At 40.0% G+C, this 22,131-nt stretch overlaps 1 protein-coding gene across 2 annotated transcripts in view; it reads right to left on the bottom strand.

Moving 5' to 3' along the window:
* Nucleotides 1–9,600: 9,600 nt before the first annotated feature.
* Nucleotides 9,601–22,131, bottom strand: part of PIEZO2 (piezo type mechanosensitive ion channel component 2) — a 514,198-nt gene continuing 501,667 nt past the window's right edge. For both annotated transcript variants that reach the window (XM_027766530.1, XM_027766529.1), the window contains 5 exons: nucleotides 21,108–21,280; nucleotides 19,166–19,294; nucleotides 16,322–16,401; nucleotides 12,711–12,894; nucleotides 9,601–11,125 (listed from right to left, as the gene is read on the bottom strand). In XM_027766530.1, coding sequence (XP_027622331.1) covers nucleotides 10,873–11,125; nucleotides 12,711–12,894; nucleotides 16,322–16,401; nucleotides 19,166–19,294; nucleotides 21,108–21,280 — 819 coding nt within the window. In that variant the 3' untranslated portion in view covers nucleotides 9,601–10,872. The remainder of the gene's footprint in view (nucleotides 11,126–12,710; nucleotides 12,895–16,321; nucleotides 16,402–19,165; nucleotides 19,295–21,107; nucleotides 21,281–22,131) is intronic.

The raw sequence follows: 22,131 nt of genomic DNA on the forward strand, positions 1-22,131 counted from the left end.
ATTAAGTCTTCCAAATTTGTCCACTTTGTAGCAAATGTCAGGGTCTCATTTTTTTTTTTTATGGCTGAGTAGTATTCCATAGGCTACATATGCTACATTTTTTTTTTCAATCGAATCATCTGTTTTTGGACACTTGTGTTGATTCCATGTCCTAGTGATTGTAAATAATACTGCAATAAACATGGATGTACAAGCATTTTTTCTGACTGAGAGGTTTGGGTAAATACCTAAGAGTGGAATTACTGAGTAGTACAGTAGTTCTATTTGTAGGTTTCGGAGGAATCTCTGTATCATTCTCCAAAGTGGTTGTACTAAATTTGAATTTCCACCGACAGTAGGAGAGTTTTCTTTTCACCACAGCCTCACCAGCACTTATCATCATTTATTTTTTTTTAATGTTAGCCATTCTGACTGTTAAGTGCTATCTCATTGTGGTTTTCCCTTATGATAAGAGATGTAGAACCCCTTTTTAATCTGCTTTTGGGCTATTTGTATGTCTTCTTTGGAGAATTGTCTGTTCAGTTCATTTTCCAATCTTTTAACTGGATTGATTAGCTTTTTGTGCATAAGCTGTATATTCTGGTCCCTTGTTTGAGGTATAGTTTGCAAATATATTTCCCCACTCTGAGAGTTGTCTTCTCACTCTACTTATTTCCTTTTGCTGTGCAGAAGCTTCTCAGCCTAATATAGTCTCATTTGTCTATTTTTGGTACTATTGCCCATTATTATTATTTTTTTTAATAAACCTTTTTCCATTTACTTATACCTGAGAAAGTATAAATGACTAAAAGTGAATGCAAGAGAAAGGAGGTAGAAATTTTCCATTATCTAGAGCTTTAGTTTCTCAGTGTCCTCAGGTGTCCTTCTTTTTGAAGGTGGTAAGGAGAAGATTTTGAAGTTAGGCAGTGGGGATAACCAGCTTAGCTGGAAGAAAGTCATAATCATGTTTACAGAGCATGGCCTACATTGTTCCATGGCACCTCCTGGGATCTACTGATATTCAGCAAGGATTCCTTAGAGGGCAATGTGATGTTAAGGTCAGATGAGTAGTTAAATACATACAGATTCTTGGACCTTGGCCCCCTAAGTTGGAATCTTGCGAGTAATGTGGCGCCCAGAAGTTTATGTCTTAATAAGAGCCAGAGATTATTCTGATGATCAGTTGGTTTCAGGAGCCAGTAGATTAGACAAGCTGTCCCCAAATATAGGTCCATGGCCAATCATTTCAAAATCAGTAGGGCCACTGTTAAGACACTTGTTTCTGGGCTTTCACTCTATGATCTGATTGATTAGTCTGGTAGTGTACCAAAACTCCTGGGATAGAAGGGATGGAGAGTTAGAAGCCTGAAGCCCACCAGGGGGTTGCTCCAGTAAGAAGGAATGGCCTGTGCTAAGGCAGATGAAGAGCTCAGGATGGGCAGAGGTTTAGGGGAGCTGACCACAGACATCTGTAGGACTTGGTGGCCTGAGCCATGAGGGGCTCAGAGTCTTTGAAGTTCTCAGCCTGAGTGAATAGTAACAAACATAAGGCAGGCATGAGAAAGAGAGCTTTGCATGAGGAAATTACTGGTATTGCATATATTGCATTTGAGGTGACAATGAGTTATCAATCTAGAATCTCTAGAGCTACCTGCCTGTTGGGGACACTAAGTCCATTGGCATGGATGACTTTCATCACTGATGGTAACTTACACCATCCATGAAATGAACTTGGTAAGAGACAGAACCAATGGAGAAAGATGAATCCTTACAAAAGCTTTCAGCACTAATTTTAAGTACTTCTAAAAGAGTAGCTTCACGTTCTGGCTACATGGAAGTCTGGGGAGAAGTTCTAGCTCTGTTGGGTGATGGCTTGCTATGTCTTTAACCTGGGGCTCCTCTTAGATAACTTACAAGGGAAAGCTCCCTTCAGTTGATCTTCCACTGAAAGCCCTTTATATACTCTCTGTGACCCTGGGACCCAAGGATAGGTCTGAATTCCCCTGAGCTCAGTTCTAAATTAATTAGGTATGGCGGCACAACAGTAGCACAATGTTCCATGATGCTGAGGCCACGTGAAGGTCTGAAGTTTGCATCTTGAGGTCTCCCTGTACATACTGTGCACATGTGTGCATGCCTGTGATCTAGGCCTGGCAGAGACTAATGGTGGATCAGAGCATGTAGACTCTGTTGGAGGTGACTCTCTCTTTGCCTGTCTCCTTCTTTTATGGAATAAATAAATAAAATTAATAAGAAATATAAGTCAACTGGGTTGAGACACAAACTTTTGTATATATGTTAACATAGGAGATACACCAATAGGATGTGACTTGACAGTGGATACACCATTATCTTTTCTAAAAAATAGTTAACTTTATTTATTATTATTTTAAAATTTGCTATAGGGCACATGTACTCACCAGAGAGAGACAGAGTGACAGAGAGTGAGAGAGAGAGAAAGCAAGCCGCCAGGTTTTGGACTTGAACCATAGTTGGCCATGTGGGAGTCTAGTGTCTTAACCACCACACCACCTGCTGACCCTGGTCTTTTAAGATTTTTACCTGAAGGTCAAGTCATATTGATGCCCTCTTTTTCCTCTTCCCCACAAATCTGAAAAATGAGAGCTGGCTTCTCAATGTTTTTCTGATTCTATTTTCCCTTCTACCACCCAAAGAGCAATGAAGCTAGATTAGCAACTAATGATGGCAAAACACAGCAAAGGCTGGGAAAAAGAGAAGAATAGAGAAACAGCCAGAGCTAAGGGCCTGCTGGGAGGTGAAAGGCCTTTAGAGGAAATAGCCCTGGTGCTTATGTGGAGGGGATAGGGCCACATGGCTGTACTGGGCCCTGAGCTTGCAGATGCCTAGACTAGAACACAGCAGCCCTTTCCCAAATCTCAGCCCTCTGGCCCCTGCATGCTTGCCTTACATTGAGTGATCCTAGTGGAACAGATCATCTGCAATTCTGGAATCCATGTGTTTGCTGAAATAGGCTGCTGGGCTTGCCGACACTGGGCTGTAGCCCTCTAGCATTCCTAACCTTCTGGTTCTTATAGATTCCAATTTAATAGCTCAGCACTGTGGACCTTGCCAGAAACTCACACCACATCCTTAGCTTCTCCTTATTACTTTTAAACACAATTTTGTTGCAATTTCTAGTTTACATTGAATAGCTGTATAACTTTGTAGGGCATTTTGTGGTTTTGCAAAACATGCATATAGTATGTAATGATGAAGTCAGGGAAATATATACATCTGCCATCTCTAGCACTTAACATTACTTTGTGCTGTGCACATTCAAAATCTGCTCTTCTGTTTTTTTGAGATACATATTGAATTAGTGGAAGCTAAATGATTCTATGGCATAGAAATAGAGAGTATAATGGGTACCATAAGATGGAAACGAGAGAGTGGTGAGGGGTTGGGAAGTGGGTTAATAGATACAAGAATGCATGTATTAATGGAATGGGGTAAAGGACACTGTAGCTTCTCCATCTTGACTCCACCCCTGTACCTGTTCTCTGGCATCTCTGAAGGACAGGTAATAGAAATGCCTAGATATCTCAATTTACCAGGTAAGACTGCTGTTCAAAAATTCTTTTTTCCTGATGGTGGGAAAAAAGATGGCAGCGTGCTCAGATAGCATGGAAACCAGGTCCCAAGCCATTTAAATGCCATCTGCAATTTCCATTACTCTTGTTTAGTTTTTATCTGAGGCTATTTAGCTCCTGTTTTTCCCTTTGGGCAAGGGATTTTAAATTAACATTTGTATTTAGCTCTAAAACTTTTCTTTCCCCTCTCAACTTCCTACACACTGAGGAAGATTGTGCTGCAGACTTGAAGACATTTGCGAGATAGAAGAGACAGGCACGCAGCCCAACATCCCCGTCTTACAGCCTTTTACAGGCGGAGCCCACAGTTGGCAAGAAAGACTTTGCCTGTTCTCATACAGCCCTTGCTCTGAACTGGGCTTGCTGGGAGGCTGAGATAGGGGAGGAGCGAGGCTCAGTTGAGTCTTTTTCCAACTCACACTTTATTTTCTCATCTTCCTTGTTCATTGATCAAAGAGTGAGAATTAGAAAGGTAAATGTATGAAAATAAGGTTGGACTGAAAAGACATTGGGGAAAATCATCCTCCAACCCATTAAAAAATTTCCCTAAGAGACAGGTGGTGGTGCTATGGTAACACAACTAGGCCCACATGGGGAAGAACGTGTGTTTGCCTCCTGGGGCCCCCTGAGCACTCCTGGCGTGTATGACCCACCTTGGGGCTATCTGGTTTGCAGGGGCCGTTATTGTCTCTGTCCACCTCTTTCTTCCTATTGTACTACTTGAAGTACATGAATGGGCAGAATGGCTAAATAAAGACAATCTTGCAGGAAAATTCAGCTTCTTCACTGGCATTTTTAGCTGGTCTCTGATTGTAGCTCCCCTCCCAAGGCTCCAGGTAGATTCAAGTAGGGCAAAGAGGCCACCCACCCTATACATGATGGATATACTGCTACAGTTGTGATCCAGCTGCATGAGGGCAGAATTCCAGTAATTGCTGAGACAAGTGAGAAAGAAACCTGATCACAATTAAGATATCTCTGATACATAATTGTTTTTTTAATCTTAGACGTTCTGACTGGGGTTAGGTGATTGTATACAATGCGTGTTTTGTTTATTCAATTACCATGTCTATCATGATATGCCAGTTTTCTGGTTTTGGAAAAGTCACAAAGGAGCCAAAAATGAAAGATACTAAAAATCTTGCCCTACAAACTCTAGTGGTCTTATCTTTTTGATGGACCAGTTCCAGCACATACAACTTTTTAGCACTTACAAAGTTCTAGTTACTACACTGTAGACTAGTCGTCTGTGATGACACTGTAAGTATAAACATTTCAAGGCTTTTTCCATGACTATTAGTGAGAAAGGCCTATAAATAGAAACACAACAGAACTAGTAAAGCTTTGGTGGGCTCCAAAGGAGCATGTCTAGGCTATCTGCCTATTAATGAGCGTTGCTACCAGGTCTAAGCCCATCACCACTGAGCAGACTGATTATATTTTCCTAACAGCAATTCGCAGACTCCACAATTAGAGCCATGAGGCTCAGATAAGCCACAGCGTTACTTCCTGCCGTGTCTGGATTAGAGAACTGCAATTGGAAAGAATAAAATTTGTTTAAATAAATGGTGAAACCAAAGTAACTCCATCTTAAAGCTAATCTGCCATCTTGACTGTCCTGACTCCTTAGCTGCCCTCTCAAGGCTGGAATATAACCTAAGTTGTTACAATAAACATGCCTATTATCCTTATCCAGGGAGCAGAGGGTCCGTGATCATCATTAAGATATGGTATTGCCACATCTAAATGATCCATCAAAGGCCTTCCTGCAAATATTCCCCTTTACAGCCCCCACCCCATAGAAACCATATAAGCATATGCACTGGGATAAAGGGTACATAGAACACTATGGAATATTTAAATAATAAAACTTTCTGATGATTTCTGTAAGTTTAAAGCATTTATATTTTTGATTTGGAACATTCTGTGTCTTAGTCTGCTATTGTATTACTAACGGAAATACCTGACACTGAGTGTTTTATGAAAAATAGAGATTTATTTGGCTTATGATTCTGGTGACTGGAAATCCCAAAACATGGCCACATCACAACATAACCAACAGAAGCAAAGATGATGGCAGGTGCATGCAAAAAGAGAGACCTAAGGGCAGCCATGTTCCTTTTATAATAACCGGCTCTTGTGGGAATGAATCTTCTCATTAGAGCCTTTGGGTGTCAGGAAAGTCTTGAATAATTTTTACATAGAAAAACATAGAAAAATATGTCATGACTTTTCCAAAGATGTAATATAACTCACTCCTCTCACAAGATACCATCAGTCATTCATGAGCATGATGTTGCTATGATCCAAATACCCATCTGTAGGCCTTATTTCTTAAAGGTCTCACTCTCTCCCAATGCCATCGACTGGGGAATGAATTACAAAACAGGAAACTTTGGGGGACAAATTATTATCTAAACCATAGCACCCTGTTTTCAACTTTAAATAGAAATATTAGATTGGGAAAAAGGAGCATTATATTCGACCAAAGAAGTCAAAGAAGAATAAAGGATAACACAAAGAACTAAAAATTGAAAAAGAAATATATATCAAACAGAGGTGTATAAAGTAGAAAGCAAAGAAAGAATAGGGAAGATAATCAACCCCTCTGAAAATATTAATAAAATAGATAAATAATAGACAGATTTGGTCAGTTAAAATATATGGGAACCTAATCACAGATACTATATTTTAGATTATACTTTAATTAAAAATAGCATATTAAAAAAATGCTCTTACTCAAAGGACACTCACATTGGCTACAAACTCCTGGATGATAGGAGGGGACTATGTACATTCCCATTCATATGGGAGGGCAAAGGTTGGGGTATAGCCCATAAGAGCTGAGTGGGTTGGGCCTGAGAACTCTCAAAGGTAACTAATTGAAAATTCCTTCCAAGACAAGGGCCCAAAGCAAAGAGAAACTGCTGGTGTAAAATTAAGACACAATAAAACATTAAGAAGTCTTTCTTCCAGAATAGGACAGAGAGGCAGTTGAGACTGAACTGAGGCATGCTGAAGGTGATGACCTTGGAACATGGACCTCCTCTGTCTCATCTTTGATCCCTTTTCTCTCCTAAAGGATATGGAAGGATTTTGCTGATATTCCATTATTGGACTTTAGGTAGACTGGACCCTCACCTTTGACCCTCTCCCTGAGGTTTCAGGTTTATATCACAGGAAGGAAGATAGAAGATTGTCAACACACCAGGACAGATTTTTGTCATGAGCTATTGCCCATCTCTCAAGTACACCTAGATCCTGCGAAGTACTTACTCATCATCATTTGAGCACTGAACTCATTCCTTCTCCCTCTTCATTTGTTGTTTTGCCTTAAAATCATCCTGAAATCTATATGACCTCGACATGCACTATTTAAGGTAACTTGGGTGCTGTGTCGGGCAATCATCCTCGTTTTGGTCTGAAATAACTCTTTGGCTTTATTTTGCCTCAGTCTCCCCTTAGAGGCTGTCCTAGGAACACAGTTTACATGCAGCAGAACAGTTCTTGCTGCCAAAAGAGGGCCTCTATAGAGGTGGATGGAGAGGACAAAGCCAGGACATCTCAGGAGGAAAGGCACATTGGTCAGCATACGAGACCCATTGGATAGGAGGCCTAGAGCCACAAGGCAGGGAGACCTTCTGTCCCCTAAACAGTAAGAAAACATTACCCCACTCAAAGGAGCAACAGAAAAGGACAAAGGTGAAATCCAGTATCAATTGTTTATTGGTACAAAGAGGAATCCGGAGGAGATGGTAGCTCTTAGGAACTGTGTATATTTACTAGACAGATGTGCTCAGAAATTGGGGAAAACTATAATCCAATATTTCAAAATGAGCTAAAATAAATGAGGAGAATAATATGAAGAGTCTTCAGAAAGTTTATGTAGAATATGTATTCTGAAAGAAAAACTATACATGGATTTCAAAAATTTTTTGCATCCCAATAATCTTGTGCTTTAAATCCATTTATCCACAAACTTTCTGAAGCTCCCTCATAGAAGATGCCAAAGAACAACAGAAATTTTTTCTCAGTTAGAGAACTGAGAAATAAGGCATTAGAATTCAGGAATAAATAAGTGAAAAAAAGAAAATAATAGTTTCCAGTGGGATGGCTAAACTGGAAGGTCAGTGAATGACAATGACAGACGTGTGAGGGGAGGGGTCACTTCACTGACTGTTCCCTCTGTCTGGCTCTCAGAAAAAATGCTCTCTAGCAGTGTGGGGGAGGATCCCGAAAGCTCTAGTATTCAATGACAGGTGTCCAGTTTGAATGACAAAGTACTGCACCAATCAGATTCTGAGGAGGGCTCCTAACCAGTATCCAGCCCCTCAGGTTTAGGATCTGGCTGGTAAGGGAGTCCCTGTAGTTTGAGTTGATTCATTTTACTCTTCTCTTGCAAAGGAAGTAAAGCTTCATAAGATTATTTTTGTAGAAGCCATCAGAGCAGAGCCCAAGGGTGGACTGTTGGGGACTGCCATCTTCTGGGATCTGCTCTACTATCCACTCACTCATGTTCACGGGTCACAGCTGTGACTTCAAAGGCAAAAATCTCCAGCCAAAGGAAATTGCCTCATCAAAAGTGAAGTCCCAACCAGGTGGCTGTAGTAGAGACTTGCTGATATAGGACCCAAACCTCCCTGGCTTAGCTTGGAGACAACAGAACGGCTATCTGGCTTTGGGGCACTCACCTGGTGTTAACACTCAAATGCAACCACATTGTGGGGAGCTCCTCTCTCTCTAGTTCCTGCCATCTTTAGTGACTGTTGTAACTCCCATGACCACTTCCCCAAAATGTCTTCGTGTGACTCTCCGTCTCACAGTCTGTGATCACAGGTTAGTAAGGAACATTTTCTTGGTCTGGTGGGGATCCTCTGAGGCTTCAGATGTAGTTTCAGCTTGATCACCCCTCATACTATTGAATGAAGAGGCTTGGGAAGGCTCAGACACACATTTGCCTAGGATTCTCAGCCCAACAGTGGCCAGGGCAGGACTAGAAGCCAACCTTCCTCATTCCTGTGTAGTTTCCACTCTAGTGTATGCCTTCTTGAAGTAATGCATTCTTCGGTTAGCAAGCTTTCCTTCTATATGAGGGAGCATCAAAAATTTACCCAAGGAGACCGCAGGTGGCGCAGTAGTTAAGGTGCTGGACTCCCAGAGTTGACTACTGTGCAAGTCCTGAGCCAGGTGGCTTAAAACTCATGCCAGGTATGTGAGTATGCATGCATGCCCCAAGTCCTGAGAGGATAACGGAGACTGAATTGCTGTGAGGCCAACCTCCTGGGGGTGATTTCTCACTTTCTCTCTCTCTCTCTGCCTCTCTGTGTGTCTCTTGTGAGTGCACATGCCCTATAGCAGAAATCTCGATTAAAAAAAAAATACACATTTTCCACTAACTTTTGAAGCCCCTTCTATTTTCTCCTCTTACACACCTGGATGCTTCTTTCTTGAACCCTAGAAATCATTTTCATGAGGAATATTTCAATACTGGCTTCCTCTTACATTTACGCATTGTTCATGAACATTCTGCTATTCCTGGTCTTTCCTAAGTGTCCTACAATTTGCCTTCTGGAAATTCTTTGTTGACTGTTAAAAAAGAAATAACTCACAACCAGATATATGCACTGTGATTCTTCTTGCTGTTGGGAAATCAGAATGCCATCCGAGAATTCCACTAAGTGGTTCGAGTTTATTGTTACGATTGTCTCAGGATAGGAGCAGGATGGCTTTTACAGTACAAGAATGAGGAAGCACTAATTAATTCTTTAGGTGACACTGAACATCACTGAGATTTATCTTCTTAAAGCTGCACATTCACTGTGATAGTATCTTCCCTTCTTTAGAAATGAAGTGCTACCATTTGTCCTAATAATATATCGCATGAAGGAAACGGAACAGTAAGAAGTGGATTCTTATTTCAATTTTTTAAAATTCTGCATGTATAGTGTATTGAAAATAATCACTTTTCCTATTTCATGCAAAATAAAGAGTATTCTTAAAATGACTTTGCAAGATGTGCTTTATTTCAAGTCAGCCCTGAATCCAAACTACACAGGATCATTTTTTTTTTTGACATATTCTAGCCCATTCAGTGATTCTTCTCGGAAACTGTATTTTAATATGGAATGAAAACTACATTTCACTCATAAATTTTTCATGCTACATTGTTATGTCATGAAGAGGTTGTATTACCAATAATAATAATTTAAGAAAAGGCCATTTTTATTTCCCCAAGCTCAATATACATATTTCTTTCATAATTATGAACTTAAAAAACCCGTCTCAGATGTAAAAATGTGAATTGGAATATGTAAACTCTGATATACCTGAAAAACAGGAAGGAAAATGTCACATACTGGAAAAACCATTGCCTGAAATCATCGAAATGGGAGAAAGCCTGTTGGGGAATGGGGAGAGGAAGAAGACGGTCATGACCTCAGTTATTAAAGAGCTACAAAGTCAAAGTGTTCCATATCCAACTAGGTTGGCTTTTACCTTTCTGTCTCTTCTTTGCTTTCTGTGAGGAGCGCTAACTCTAAAGCAGAGTGGTCGCCATCATTGAAGAGAGTCACTGTTGAACTTCCACCAAGCAGGTGCCCACCTATTTGTTTTGCTGCTTTTTAAATTTTTTTCCTGAGAAGTCACTGGTGTTAAATGGAAAGATTTCTTATTAATCTTCAGTTAAGATAAGGCAGTAAGAGTATTACTAATGTTACTTTTTGCTTAGAATGAGGCTTATCCTCCCACTGGCATCTTCACGGAGCATTGGTTCCTTCTCTCTGTTCTCCCTAGAAACACGTTTAGGAGTTTCCAGCCTCCTATTGCTGTTGCATAATTCGATGTGCTGAAGACTCAGCTAGTCTCATCACTGCAGCTTCCCCAGCGGTGATAGAGAGCTGTATAGTGCATTATAGCATCTCCCCAGGAAAGGTCCCGCCAGAGAAAAACATGGGGTGTCTTTCCTTCTTCTCTTCTGTTTCTCTGAGGGAATGGGCTCATAAGTGATTCCTTCACATAGTCAATCAGAATGCAAGACACTGTTGACTAAAACATAAAGCAAGTAGCCCTAATGTCGGAGAAATGGAATTACAAATAACTTCTTCAACAGTGCCTTACCTTGCAAAGTAGCTTCTCCTGCAGAAGGAAGTAGCTCCTTTGGGCCACCTGTCAGAAGAGAAATCATTTCCATCGAACTAGAAATGCTTAGCTCTTAGGAGAATATTGTGCTTTTTTTAAAAAAATTCAAATGGTAACTTTATTTGCAGTCTGTGTTCCTAAGGTATCAATTTGTTTTTTCTCTAGTCCATTTGATCATTGTTTCTGGTGAACGGTACAGGAATATTAATTTGGCATAGAGATCTTCTTCTAGTTCCAATTCTCCTGTCTCTCGAACTAAAAAAATATCTGTGCACAACTTCAAAATTCGATCCACGTTTGGAAGCTCTTCAAACATGATGGAGTGAGAAATCCCACTGAAGAATTCACGAACGAATTTCCCAATCACCAGGACAACTGAAGCATATAATCCCATGATACTGAAAAACACACGAGTAGAAACTGAATACAGCAGCTGAATATGATTAATAGCATGCGTCTAAAGGAAAAAAAAATAATTTCCCCTCAAACTCCATAGAAGATAGAAGCTTATGAAAGCTTAACATAGTTCCCTTTGGTGAAAAACTTTATTCTTTTCTTAATTAAAAAAGCAAATTGAGTTCTTTATAAAAACAAATTACTTATTATAAAATTGTTACACTTACATAATGAAAGTCTTTCTTTGTCCTTGATTCCCTCCCTCTCACCCGCCTGCATTTCCCACCCTCCTCTCAGGGTTGCTCTCCATGCTTTTATACCTTCCTATCTTTCAGTTTCAGTAGAAAGAAGCATATCATGTAAGGGTCCCAGAAGGGGGAAGTTATCTGTTGATACTAATGGGTATGGTAATATCTTTGACTCGACACAGTATAGTCATGCTGGAAAAATTCATTTTGTATGCTGTAATGATATACAGTGATTGAATTTAAAAAAAAATTACATAAAAAGTAATGAAAGTCCTCTCAAAACTTACCTTGTGGTAATAACCAATGCTAACAATTTCATGTGTGAACTTCAGGTGGTTTTATTGCATATGTTAACTATATAGACTAAATAACATGTTTGGTATAAATGCAATGGCCGTTTTCTGCTGCAGGCTCTTTCCTCTTTAACAACATTGTCTTTCTCAGAGCTCCTTTGTTGTCATTGTTGTAGAGTACACGTGTGCTCACCAGGGAGGGATACCGAGGGAGAGGAGAAAGCACTGCCCTTGGAGAATGGTCATGATGCAATCGTTTCTCCTTTATTTCTCCCACATCTTAGGATTCTGAACAGGTACATGAGCCTGGCTTCTCAAGCCAAGATGTCCATGACTCGAACCACAAAATCAGCTCTGCGGGACCTGGCTGTGTTAACCACCAGGCCACAGAGCTAGACTAAGACTCATTTTTATAAATAAAATTATTATTTTATTATTAGGTCATCAGAAAAGTTATGACATATTTTTACATGCAAAAATGCATCATGACTTTTCAGATGATCCACTATAATATTATTATTTTATTATAATTATAGTATACTAAAACTCTGGGTGGAAAAAAGTTTTCTTGTAAGGTTAATTTCAGGAAATACACCATTTTATACTTGTGTCTTGTACAGAATGTGGGCAGCCTAGGATTTAAGCATCAGCGTGTGCTGAGATGGCCCAGAGGCATCCAAAGTGTGATATCTGTTTGATCCACATGTTAAGGGTTGGAAGGGAGTCTAAAGAGAAAAACAATAAACCCTCCGCTGATTTCTGAACATAAACACTAGATTGCATCAAACTGTACCGTAACAGGAGAATGTGGAGTAAAGAAGCCATATATTCCTGGGGTATGTAGGTCACAGGAGGCAATGTGATTTCTGGGATTCTGGTCCCTCATTTTTCAAATGAAAGATTAAGGATATGTTAATTTTAATACTACAACTATAAAATTAGAGAATTCTAAAAAGTTAAAGATTCCCATACTCAATTTTATATGATACAGAAATACACCTTCGTAATTATTAATTACAATGATTAGTTATTAAATGGGTCCTTACCCATAGCCAGCCAGGAACCCCAGACTGGGGGGGCTGACTTTGTCATTGAAGACCACCAGCTCCAAGGCCTGAGAGTCCTGGTTGTATATTCTATTTCCAGTCAGGTTGAGAACCCACCACTCACTGTTTGATTTACTTGTATTGTCTCTGGACAAAATGATGGTGATATTCATGAAATTATTTTCTGGAAGGTGAGAAAAATGAAATCGAGTTAGTCTGAGAATTTAAGGATTTAATGTTAAGTCCACAGGGCTCAGATGGCAAAACCTGGTCACTATCCTAGTATGTGGTTGCCAGATGAAAGAGACACACGCACACATTAGCAATGCAAGTAGAAAAGGAGGAGTGGGCCCTTGGTGTGCCCGCAGATTCCTTTATTCGGTTAAGAAGTCAATTGCTGTTGTGTATGTGGCAGCCAAACCATAGGCAGAGAGTGGAGGAACCATCATCTGAGAGCAGCTGTGCTGATAATGCCACACAACTCAGTAGACATTTAAAGAGCCAAATCACAATTTTTGGTGGAGTTGATTGATTCATTCATTTTATTAGCATTTACTGAATGTCTCCTGGGAAGAAGGCACTCTAAAATTAGGGGCTGATGGGTTACAAAAATAAGTATAACATTTTTCCTTATTGCTATGGGAAAAGACCGTGTACAGAAGCATGCTTTATCGGCACACGACAACCACCATAGCACCTACATTGACAAGGTCTTCTAGCTTGGACAGACCACTTCTGGTTGGTATGATCCATGAGAGCTTCACAGAAGAGATGATGTTGGAGCTGAATTTTGTTGCGTGAGCTTCAACAGGTGGAGGTGAGGTGGGGAGAGGGGGTCATTTTAGGAAGAACTGATGGAATAAGGCTCCACAAAACTTGGAAAACTGTATGGTCCAAGATTCCTTTTTTTTTCAAGTTTATTTTTTCCATGATAAAAGAGAGATAGAGAGATAGACACATAGCATGCCCAGTAGGATAGTTATGCCAATCACCCAAAAATCCCCTCCAGTCTTCAATCAGCCCTAGATTGTGGACAGGTGCATGCCTAGCATACACAGCGAGGTCTCCACACTTGAACCAGGAACCTTCTCATAAGGGATTGCCTTGCAGGGTATTGTGTTTTATCACTGCAACACTGTCTGGTCCTCTATGATTGCTTTTGTTGAAACATAGGGTGAATGTAAAACAATAGTAAAAGATAGGCAAACATGAAGTTTGGAGTTATAACGTATAGATCTTTCTAGAAGATTCAATCATACCAATGATATAATGCCTCTACTGAGCAACATGGTAGCAACTGTAAATTCTGTGGGGGTGGAAACATGTCTACGTTATTCCATGTTAGATTCCCAGAGTGTAGGGAGTTAGACCAGTGCCTGGCAAAAAATGTTCATTAGATGGATAGATGGAAGGATGGATAAGACTGAAGAATGTCAGGATACTGGTAAAACTAAAATCCTTTTCAAGGAAGAATGTAGACCACTCAGAACACTTAAGAGCAGCAAACTGTTGGCTCTGAAGTCTAGAAACAGTTATAAGGGGAAAAATCTGGACCTGGGAAGAGGCAGGCGAAGTTTGGATCTGGTTCTATGGCCTCTGTGGGGTCATTCAAACTCCAAGTCTCAGTTTCCTCATATGTACACTGGTGATTACCATGAGCCTGTGTCTAATAAGCCTTGTGGTAGATTAAAGACAACTCAGCAAAGCTCATCATATAAACTGTTATTCTGAGCAGTATCTAAGGATCAGGCTATGCAGTCTGTGAAAGAGACATCAAACCACTCATAGGCAGAGAGACCAGAATTATGACGGACAGAAAAGGTAGAAGAGGAACTCAATGATGCTGAAAGATTGAAGGCTATGAGGGGTGGGATGTGGGGCATAGCGAAAGGTTGACCTCAGTAAGAAGAGAGGACTCATCTTTCTTTGAGCCTGAAGGAGGAAAGGAGATGAACATGTGAGACATTTTTCCAATGATAGGAAAGATGCTGACAGAGCCACTGTTGACTGGCATAAGTTTATTGGGGTAAGTTAACAGGGAGGTGATATGCTGGGAACCACTAGCAGGAAGAGCTTTCAGAGGGACAAAATCATTTCATGGAGAATGAATGATTGTTGACAATTTGTGTTCCCAGACTAAACATTTCTAGAACTTCTCCTGATTGAAAGGGAAATACCAGATTTTGTAGTGCATCTTGCAATTACCTGGTTAAACATATTTACTACTGAAAAAGAAGAGTGTGTGGATGTGGAATTTAGCCTTGTGTGTGTCCTTTGGGGCCCTCATCATCTGCTTTGGCAGTCTCCATGTAGGGTAACTTTACTTATGCCATTATGGTTCTAGTTAAATGTGAGTTATAGTCAAATATACTATCTATATTTATTAATCCTTGGGCTTTTAGGTTATCATTTTACTGTTCTTTTTTTAAGGCATATGCACTTGCCAGAGGCAGAGAAAGAGAAATCACTACCCAGGGGGGTGGCTATGCTGCAATCCCTTCTCCTCCATTCTCCTCTTGGATTTTTTTTTTTTTGGTTCAGGGTTTTTAAATTTATTTTTATTTATTTTATTTTTCCCCAACAAGAAGTTTCAAATTCTTTCTATCTAGGTTTTTTAATTTTTAAGGTAGGGAAACATCAAATTCACCTTGAGTATTTCAGGTCTCCTGAGGAAGACACACACTTATGGGACCTTGGCAAGATCGTGCTCCTCAAGAACACGTCTTTATTATTTTCTTTTAGTTTTTGGCATAGTACACAGAGGCCAAGCTGGGCTAGGTCTCCTGACAATACTTCTGCAGGCACTGTCTCCATATAAATGCTGGAAATTTAGTGGATCGGAATCACCTGGGATGCCTGTTAGTAATGCAGATGCCTGTTCCTCATGGCAGATCCTGGCTCTGTACCAGAATTAATGAAGGTGGTGCACTAATAGTCTTTTTTTCTTTCATAATTGCCAGAGAGTGCTCCAGAGAGAAACAGAAAAAGAGGGAAAATAAAATATCCTTCACTGGTGCATGGTCACACCGCAATCCCTTCTCCAACCTATCAGAATATTGGGCACACACACACACACGCACACAGCTTCCAGTGTGTTTTTTAAACTTCTGGAACTGAAATTTGAATCACAGTCAGCCTTGTGGGAATTGGCTCTCTTATCTACTAGGTTACTTGCATACACATGTGCCCGGCATGAGTTTTAAACTGCTGGGTTCGAGACTCAAACTGAAGTTGACTATGTGGGAGTCCAGCAACATAACCATTATGCCAACTGCTGGTCTCTTGTTTTATTGTTTTTATTGTGAAGGGCCAATCATATTTAACAATGTATGAGGCAGTTTCCTGCAAAAGGTCTGCTGGCTAATAGAAACAAGTAGAGTGCTCTAAGTCACTAAATGTGGATTTGAATCAATCAGGATATATAGCAATAAAAGAGAAAATAGCTTTCAGATGAGTAAATGATTCCTTCTGGCTAGTGAAGGCAGGAAGGGGTTTTATGTTTCTTGCCACGTATGGAAATTAGATTGATAAAGGCTGAGAATGCAAACTGTTGAAATTAAATAAAAACAAATTTTTAAAAAAGTTCTAAGATGATTCTTGTTTGCTCTTACCAGATAAAAGTTGCTTTATGGGTTTTGAGTTGGAATCACTGGGTGCTTTCACATAATATGGGTAGATCTTTTCTATTGTCCTGTGCATGAAGATAGAAAAGATGTAATTAAGTTTTAGTCATGTTACTCGCCTTAATGGATTTTTTCTATTTTTGTTGCTATTTATCAAACAAATAATGACAAGAATATTCATATAATTGTATAATGTGTAGATATCATAACTTACAGGTTTCTATTTTAATCCAAATTCTCTGAAGCTGAACAAATAAACCAGATTCTGCATAGATACACATGTACACTCTGTACGCATGCTAATTAAGTTAATGGCTCAAAAATGGCTATAGGGCTTTGCCCATGTTAGTTACTTGCTTCTGAAATCAATGGGCTCTCTTTCATGCTAGGATTCTCTAACTCTTATCTAAAACATGGAACACTCTTCTATTTTTAATTTTTAAGATTAAAAAATATCTACAGTAAAGTGAACTGTCTGAATTAATTTAGTGAAGAGTAAGGAGCAAGGAAAGAACTCGTGACCTGGACCTCATGATTCTTAGCTGAGCGACCTTGAGCATGTCTACACCCAGGTTCTCATCTGGGAAATGATGGGAGCAGATTTTTAAAAAGGTGACATACGATGAGCATACATTTTTGTGAGGCATGATATGATTTTTGAGTATAAGAATACAATGTGTATTGATTAAGTCAGGATAATTAGTATATCCATCATCTTAGCCGTTTGTCATAACTTTGTGTTGCGAACCTTTCTTTCTTTCTTTTTTTTTGGGGGGGGGAGGTTTTTGCTATAGGGCTTGTGTGCTCGCCAGAAAGATAGAGAGAGACACAGAGACAGAAAGTGAGAAATCACCCCCCTCCCGGGGGGTTGACCACACTACAATCCCTTCTCCTTCATTCTCCTCTCGGGATCCTGGGCATGCACGTACACGTGTTTGGTGTGAGTTTAAGCCACCGGGTCTGGGACAACAACTGCTGGTCCCATGTGTTGGGAACCTTTAAAATCCCTTTTTAATTAACTCTGAGATGGGCATCAACTGTATTCACTGTATTGTATTTTATCTTTAGAAATTATTCCTCTCATCTATCTATGATTTTGTTTCCATTAATCAAGAGCCCTCTGTTCTCCCCACCCCATCCTTCCCAGCTTCTCATAGTCATTGTTCAACTCTCCACTTCTGTAAGGACATTTTATTTAAACCTCTACATAGGAGTGAGGACATGTGGTATATCTCTTTCTGTGCCTCTTACTTCATTGATCACAACACCCTCCAGGCTCACCCATTTTACCTGAAATGACAGAATTTAATCCTGTTTAATGGATGAAAGGTGTTCTATTGTGTGTGTGTGTGTACATATATGTGTGCATGTGTGTATACACACTAGAAGATTTGATGATTTGATGATCTGCAAGGGCCCTTGAACTGTAATGATCTACAAAGGACATCTTAGTCAGGGACACTCCTAAGGGCACATCCCAGCAATCCCTGTATTCAGGGCATTAAAATGGGGCCAGGGTAGAGTGGAGGACAAACTAGGGGAACTGCTGGTGGACATCAAGCAGGTTTTGACTAATTTTTTCTTTTGTTTTCTTACTAGTTGTCATAGTAGTATCTAAACATCACAGCTTGCTTCTATAGATGGAGGACTTACATGGCAGGATAATATTGTGAAACATAGTTTCTCTCCTCCAGTTTTCTTTTACACTGGTTTCCCTTGCCCCACTTGTCACCTCCATTCAGGGAGCTAGGGATCGAGTAAACAAGGGAAAAGAGTAGCAGGAGGAAAGGATCTCACAGGGTCTTGCTATAGCTTTTGGTGATTATGGTCAGATATGAGCCAGGTTTGCTACCCAGAGGCGAGATCAATATTCCCTGGGCTAGATGTTCAGAGACCGGGATAGAGCTTGGTCCTGATGGCTCCCTAAGAACTCTTGAGCCCTGCCTGCTTCTCTTGGGGTAAGTGGCTGACACAGGCACAGACGATGAAGTGGCTGACACGATGACCAACAGCCTGGGTTGTTTTGGTGCATCTTGTGCCCCATCCCTGAGCAGGACTCTTTTTTTTTTTTTGGAGAGGTTTTCGCTATAGGGCATGTGTGCTCGCCAGACAGACAGAGAGAGACAGAGAGATAGAAAGCAAGAAATCACCCCCCAGGGGGAATGGTCACGCCGCAATCCCTTCTCCTCCATTCTCCTCTCGGGATCTTGGGCACCACGCACATGTGCCTGGCGTGAGTTTTAAGCCACTGGGTCGGGATGGGAACCGCAGTCGACTATGTGGGAGTCCAGCGACATAGCCATTACGCTAACTGCTGGTTCCCCTGAGTAGGACTCTTGAAGGTAAGAAGAATTCCACATGCCCCACAGTGCAGGAGGAATGAAGTCTCACTGGCCACATGCCGTCTGGACAGGTGGACCCAGGAGTACCTGCCGCAGTTTCTGCAGCACCAGATGCAATGAGAATCGGCACAGTGAGTTCTAGTGCACAGAGTGGGGTCCACTAGCTGAGGCAGGGAGTAACTCTGCACTGTGGACAGACAACTGAAACCTAGAAGAATGAGGCGCATCTCAACAGCAGTCCAGTGGGATAGCACTTTTTGACAGACAGATGATCTCCCTGGAACCTGGCACTGCACAAACATGGATAAATCCAATGAAAAATGGAGGAAAAGCCCAAGAACTGAGGTCAAGCTTCTTTAATCTAATAACATGGAGTCTCCAAATAGAAACTTGCTTGTGTTACAAAAGAATGAAGTTGTATTTCTTATACATGTGAATTTGTAGAGGTGGAGTAGCTACATATTCCTATTAATAAGAAAAATAAACTTACACTGGAGTTTTTGAACTTTCTGTGTCATTGCCAGCTATCATTTTGGCTATATTTTCTCGTGTAATATTTTGAAGAGGAAAAGAAAGCTTATCTGTTGCTATTTCTGCTTTTGCACCCAGACTCATGTTTCTGTAAAGAAGGAGGAAAAAAAAAAAAAAAAAGCACTTAGTGTCAGTGATTATGCAGAAGTCCAGGAAAAATATTTTAAAAATTCACTTAACTTTTAAGGTTATTAGTATCACCACATTTCCATTGGGTTTGATTGCCAAGCCCAGTTCTTTCTGTCAACCTCACATCTATGTCCAGCTTCTTAGACAACCAAGTTAATAAAACCCAGGATGACACAAAACCCTTTAAAATAAAGTCAAGGGCAAGCAGGCGGAACATGCTGAGCCAAGGAGAAACCGTCCGGATGTTCTCACGGAATCTGAGAACCCAATGGTGTGAGCTTGCACAGCAACCAGTAGAATCCGTGTCTTTAAAAAAAAGTCCAATTAGTTGTTGATTTCTAAGCTGTGTGGTTATTTTGTCAGTCACTCTTCAACTGAAAGGCTAGGAGGTAACTTTTGGCAACTAGTCACGGCATTGGATATGAGGAATTTGGGACACTTAAAACAGAAAATAGATTAAAGGGATACTTTATTTTGAACAGCTTCTTTGGAAATTTTTTAAAAATGACTCTTGTGAATTAACTTTAAATTCTAGAAGCATTTCTTCCATACCTATCATGATACTTGATTCTAACTATGAAGTTGGTATAGTATTGGAAAACATAGACAAACTCAAGGAAAATGGAGGGACCCAAATGAATCTACTTCACTGCCCAAATAAGCTTGCCTAGAGTCCTCAATCACAAGACTGATGAAAAACTCTAGTGAATGAACTAGTATGCAGCTGTTCCCTCTTGTCCATGAGAGATACGGCCCAAGACTCCCAGCAGAAGCCTGGAACAGCAGACAGAATTGAATCCTATATATACTATGCTTTTACCCACATGCACATACCTATGACAAAATTTGATATATAAAACAGAAATCAACAATAACTAATAATAAAATAAGCAATTATAACAATGTCTTGTAATGAACATTATGCAAACATTATCTCTCATTCTCTCCCTCAAAATATCTTAAAAATTTTAGACTGCAGTTGACCTCGAGTAACGGAACCATGGAAAGTGAAATTGCAGATAAGGACCGACTACAGTGCTAGGTCAAGGTCCCTAAAACTACACCACTCAGATGTTGGGCTTTTGGATGCAATGTTTGTATGCAAGAATTTTACTAAGGCACCCTTTATTTATTTATTTATTTATTTATTTATTTATTTATTTATTTATTTATTTATTTTGCCTTCCAACAAGTGAAGGCAAAGTGATGGCTGCACATGCTGGTCGCTGGCTCGGATTGTGTGGAGGGGCATGTCAGTTTGCTTTCCTCCTGCTGGGGCAGCTGAGCTGCCCTCACCCCTCGTGCTGGGAGAAAAGTTTTGCCAGGGTTTTCCCAACATTGGAGGGATGTGAGTGCCAATCCAGGTTTCCAGTGGTTGCAAATTCTGTAAGAAAAACTTCAACCTTTCATGGAAATCCTAGACTTCCTTCAGACTCTATTTTGTTTTGTAAATCATCACTCTCTTTCTTTTCTCTCTCTTCTTATGGAACTCACTACAAGCCTCTCTTTAAAAAACTGAAGTTAATAGAAAAGAAGGAAAACCAATAATTACCAATAATTTCTTAGTCTAATCAGTGATTCCTGGGCAAGCCATTACTTAATAAATAAATATATCAGCTTTAGCATTGAAACAAAGTTCCCGAGGTAGTATGATAAAGTAATATCTACATTAATCTAATGCTTAATTTTTACATTCTTCTACCCCACCCCCACCCCCTTTCAGTTTAGGCTGGGGAAAGAGGGGGAATTATGCATGGAAATACAGTAACTACCTCTGAATACTCCATGAAAAAACAACAGAGAAGCTACTATTGGGGTCCGTGAGTTCGTGTATCATTTTCTGCTTACTGGGAGGGCTGATGGTCCACAAAGAATTTGAGTTTCCTTCCAGTTCTGCTACTGTTATGTCTTCTTTTTCATAATTTTCCAAAAATTGCATAGCACCCTATATGTGCACAAATACACATGCATAAATAGATTAAATACATAAGGCTGCATAAAGAAACCTATTACTCTTCCTTTTTAAAGGGAAAGCAGAAGATGTTTTCTCATAAAAGATCATGGAAATTCTTGAGTGCTCCACTGCACAGACCTTGTTTCCAAATCCACAGTATGGGCAGCACCGGGTCACAACAGCCAGCCCCAGTGGTGGTGTTGCCACACCAATACAACTATGGAAGCCTTCAATGAAACAACAGAGGAAGACCAGATAATTCGGTGTCTTTATATTTATTTATATTTTCTCCAGAAAGGGGGACATTTATCATGTGTGGGGAAATGTCTCTCCCATGGAAGAGACCTATTTAATTCATCGAGGACATCCCAGTCCTGTCTTGTTAGTTGCCCATTGCTCAAAATTAGATAACTTTAGCAAAGAGAAGGCATCCATTTACCTAATTGGGTTCTTAAATAAATAACAATGTAAAACAAATTTTAATGATGAGAATCATGTTATATTACTAAAAGTTTGGAGTATAATGAATAAAATAACATTTGCCACAACTCTGTTACCAGAACATTATCATTGTTTTGTGCAATAGATGATGTATGTCTTAATCTTTATCATTTAAAAATAATAGTCTATATACTTTTCATTTACGTTTTCACTTGAAAAATTCTTGTGTCATTTATTGTCTCTGTAAGTGTTTATTTTGTATTAAAAAGAATTTTCTTGGAGAATCTTTTGGCAACAAATATGTAAGTAAAAGAAAAAGTGGAAGCCCTGGACTGACCGCATGGTCTGGTGGCTAAGGTAGCCAGATTCCACATGGCCAACATCACAGTTCAAATCCTAGC

This window comes from Tupaia chinensis, unplaced genomic scaffold (assembly GCF_000334495.1).
Source record: "Tupaia chinensis unplaced genomic scaffold, TupChi_1.0 Scaffold143584_1, whole genome shotgun sequence".
Lineage (NCBI taxonomy): Eukaryota > Metazoa > Chordata > Mammalia > Scandentia > Tupaiidae > Tupaia > Tupaia belangeri.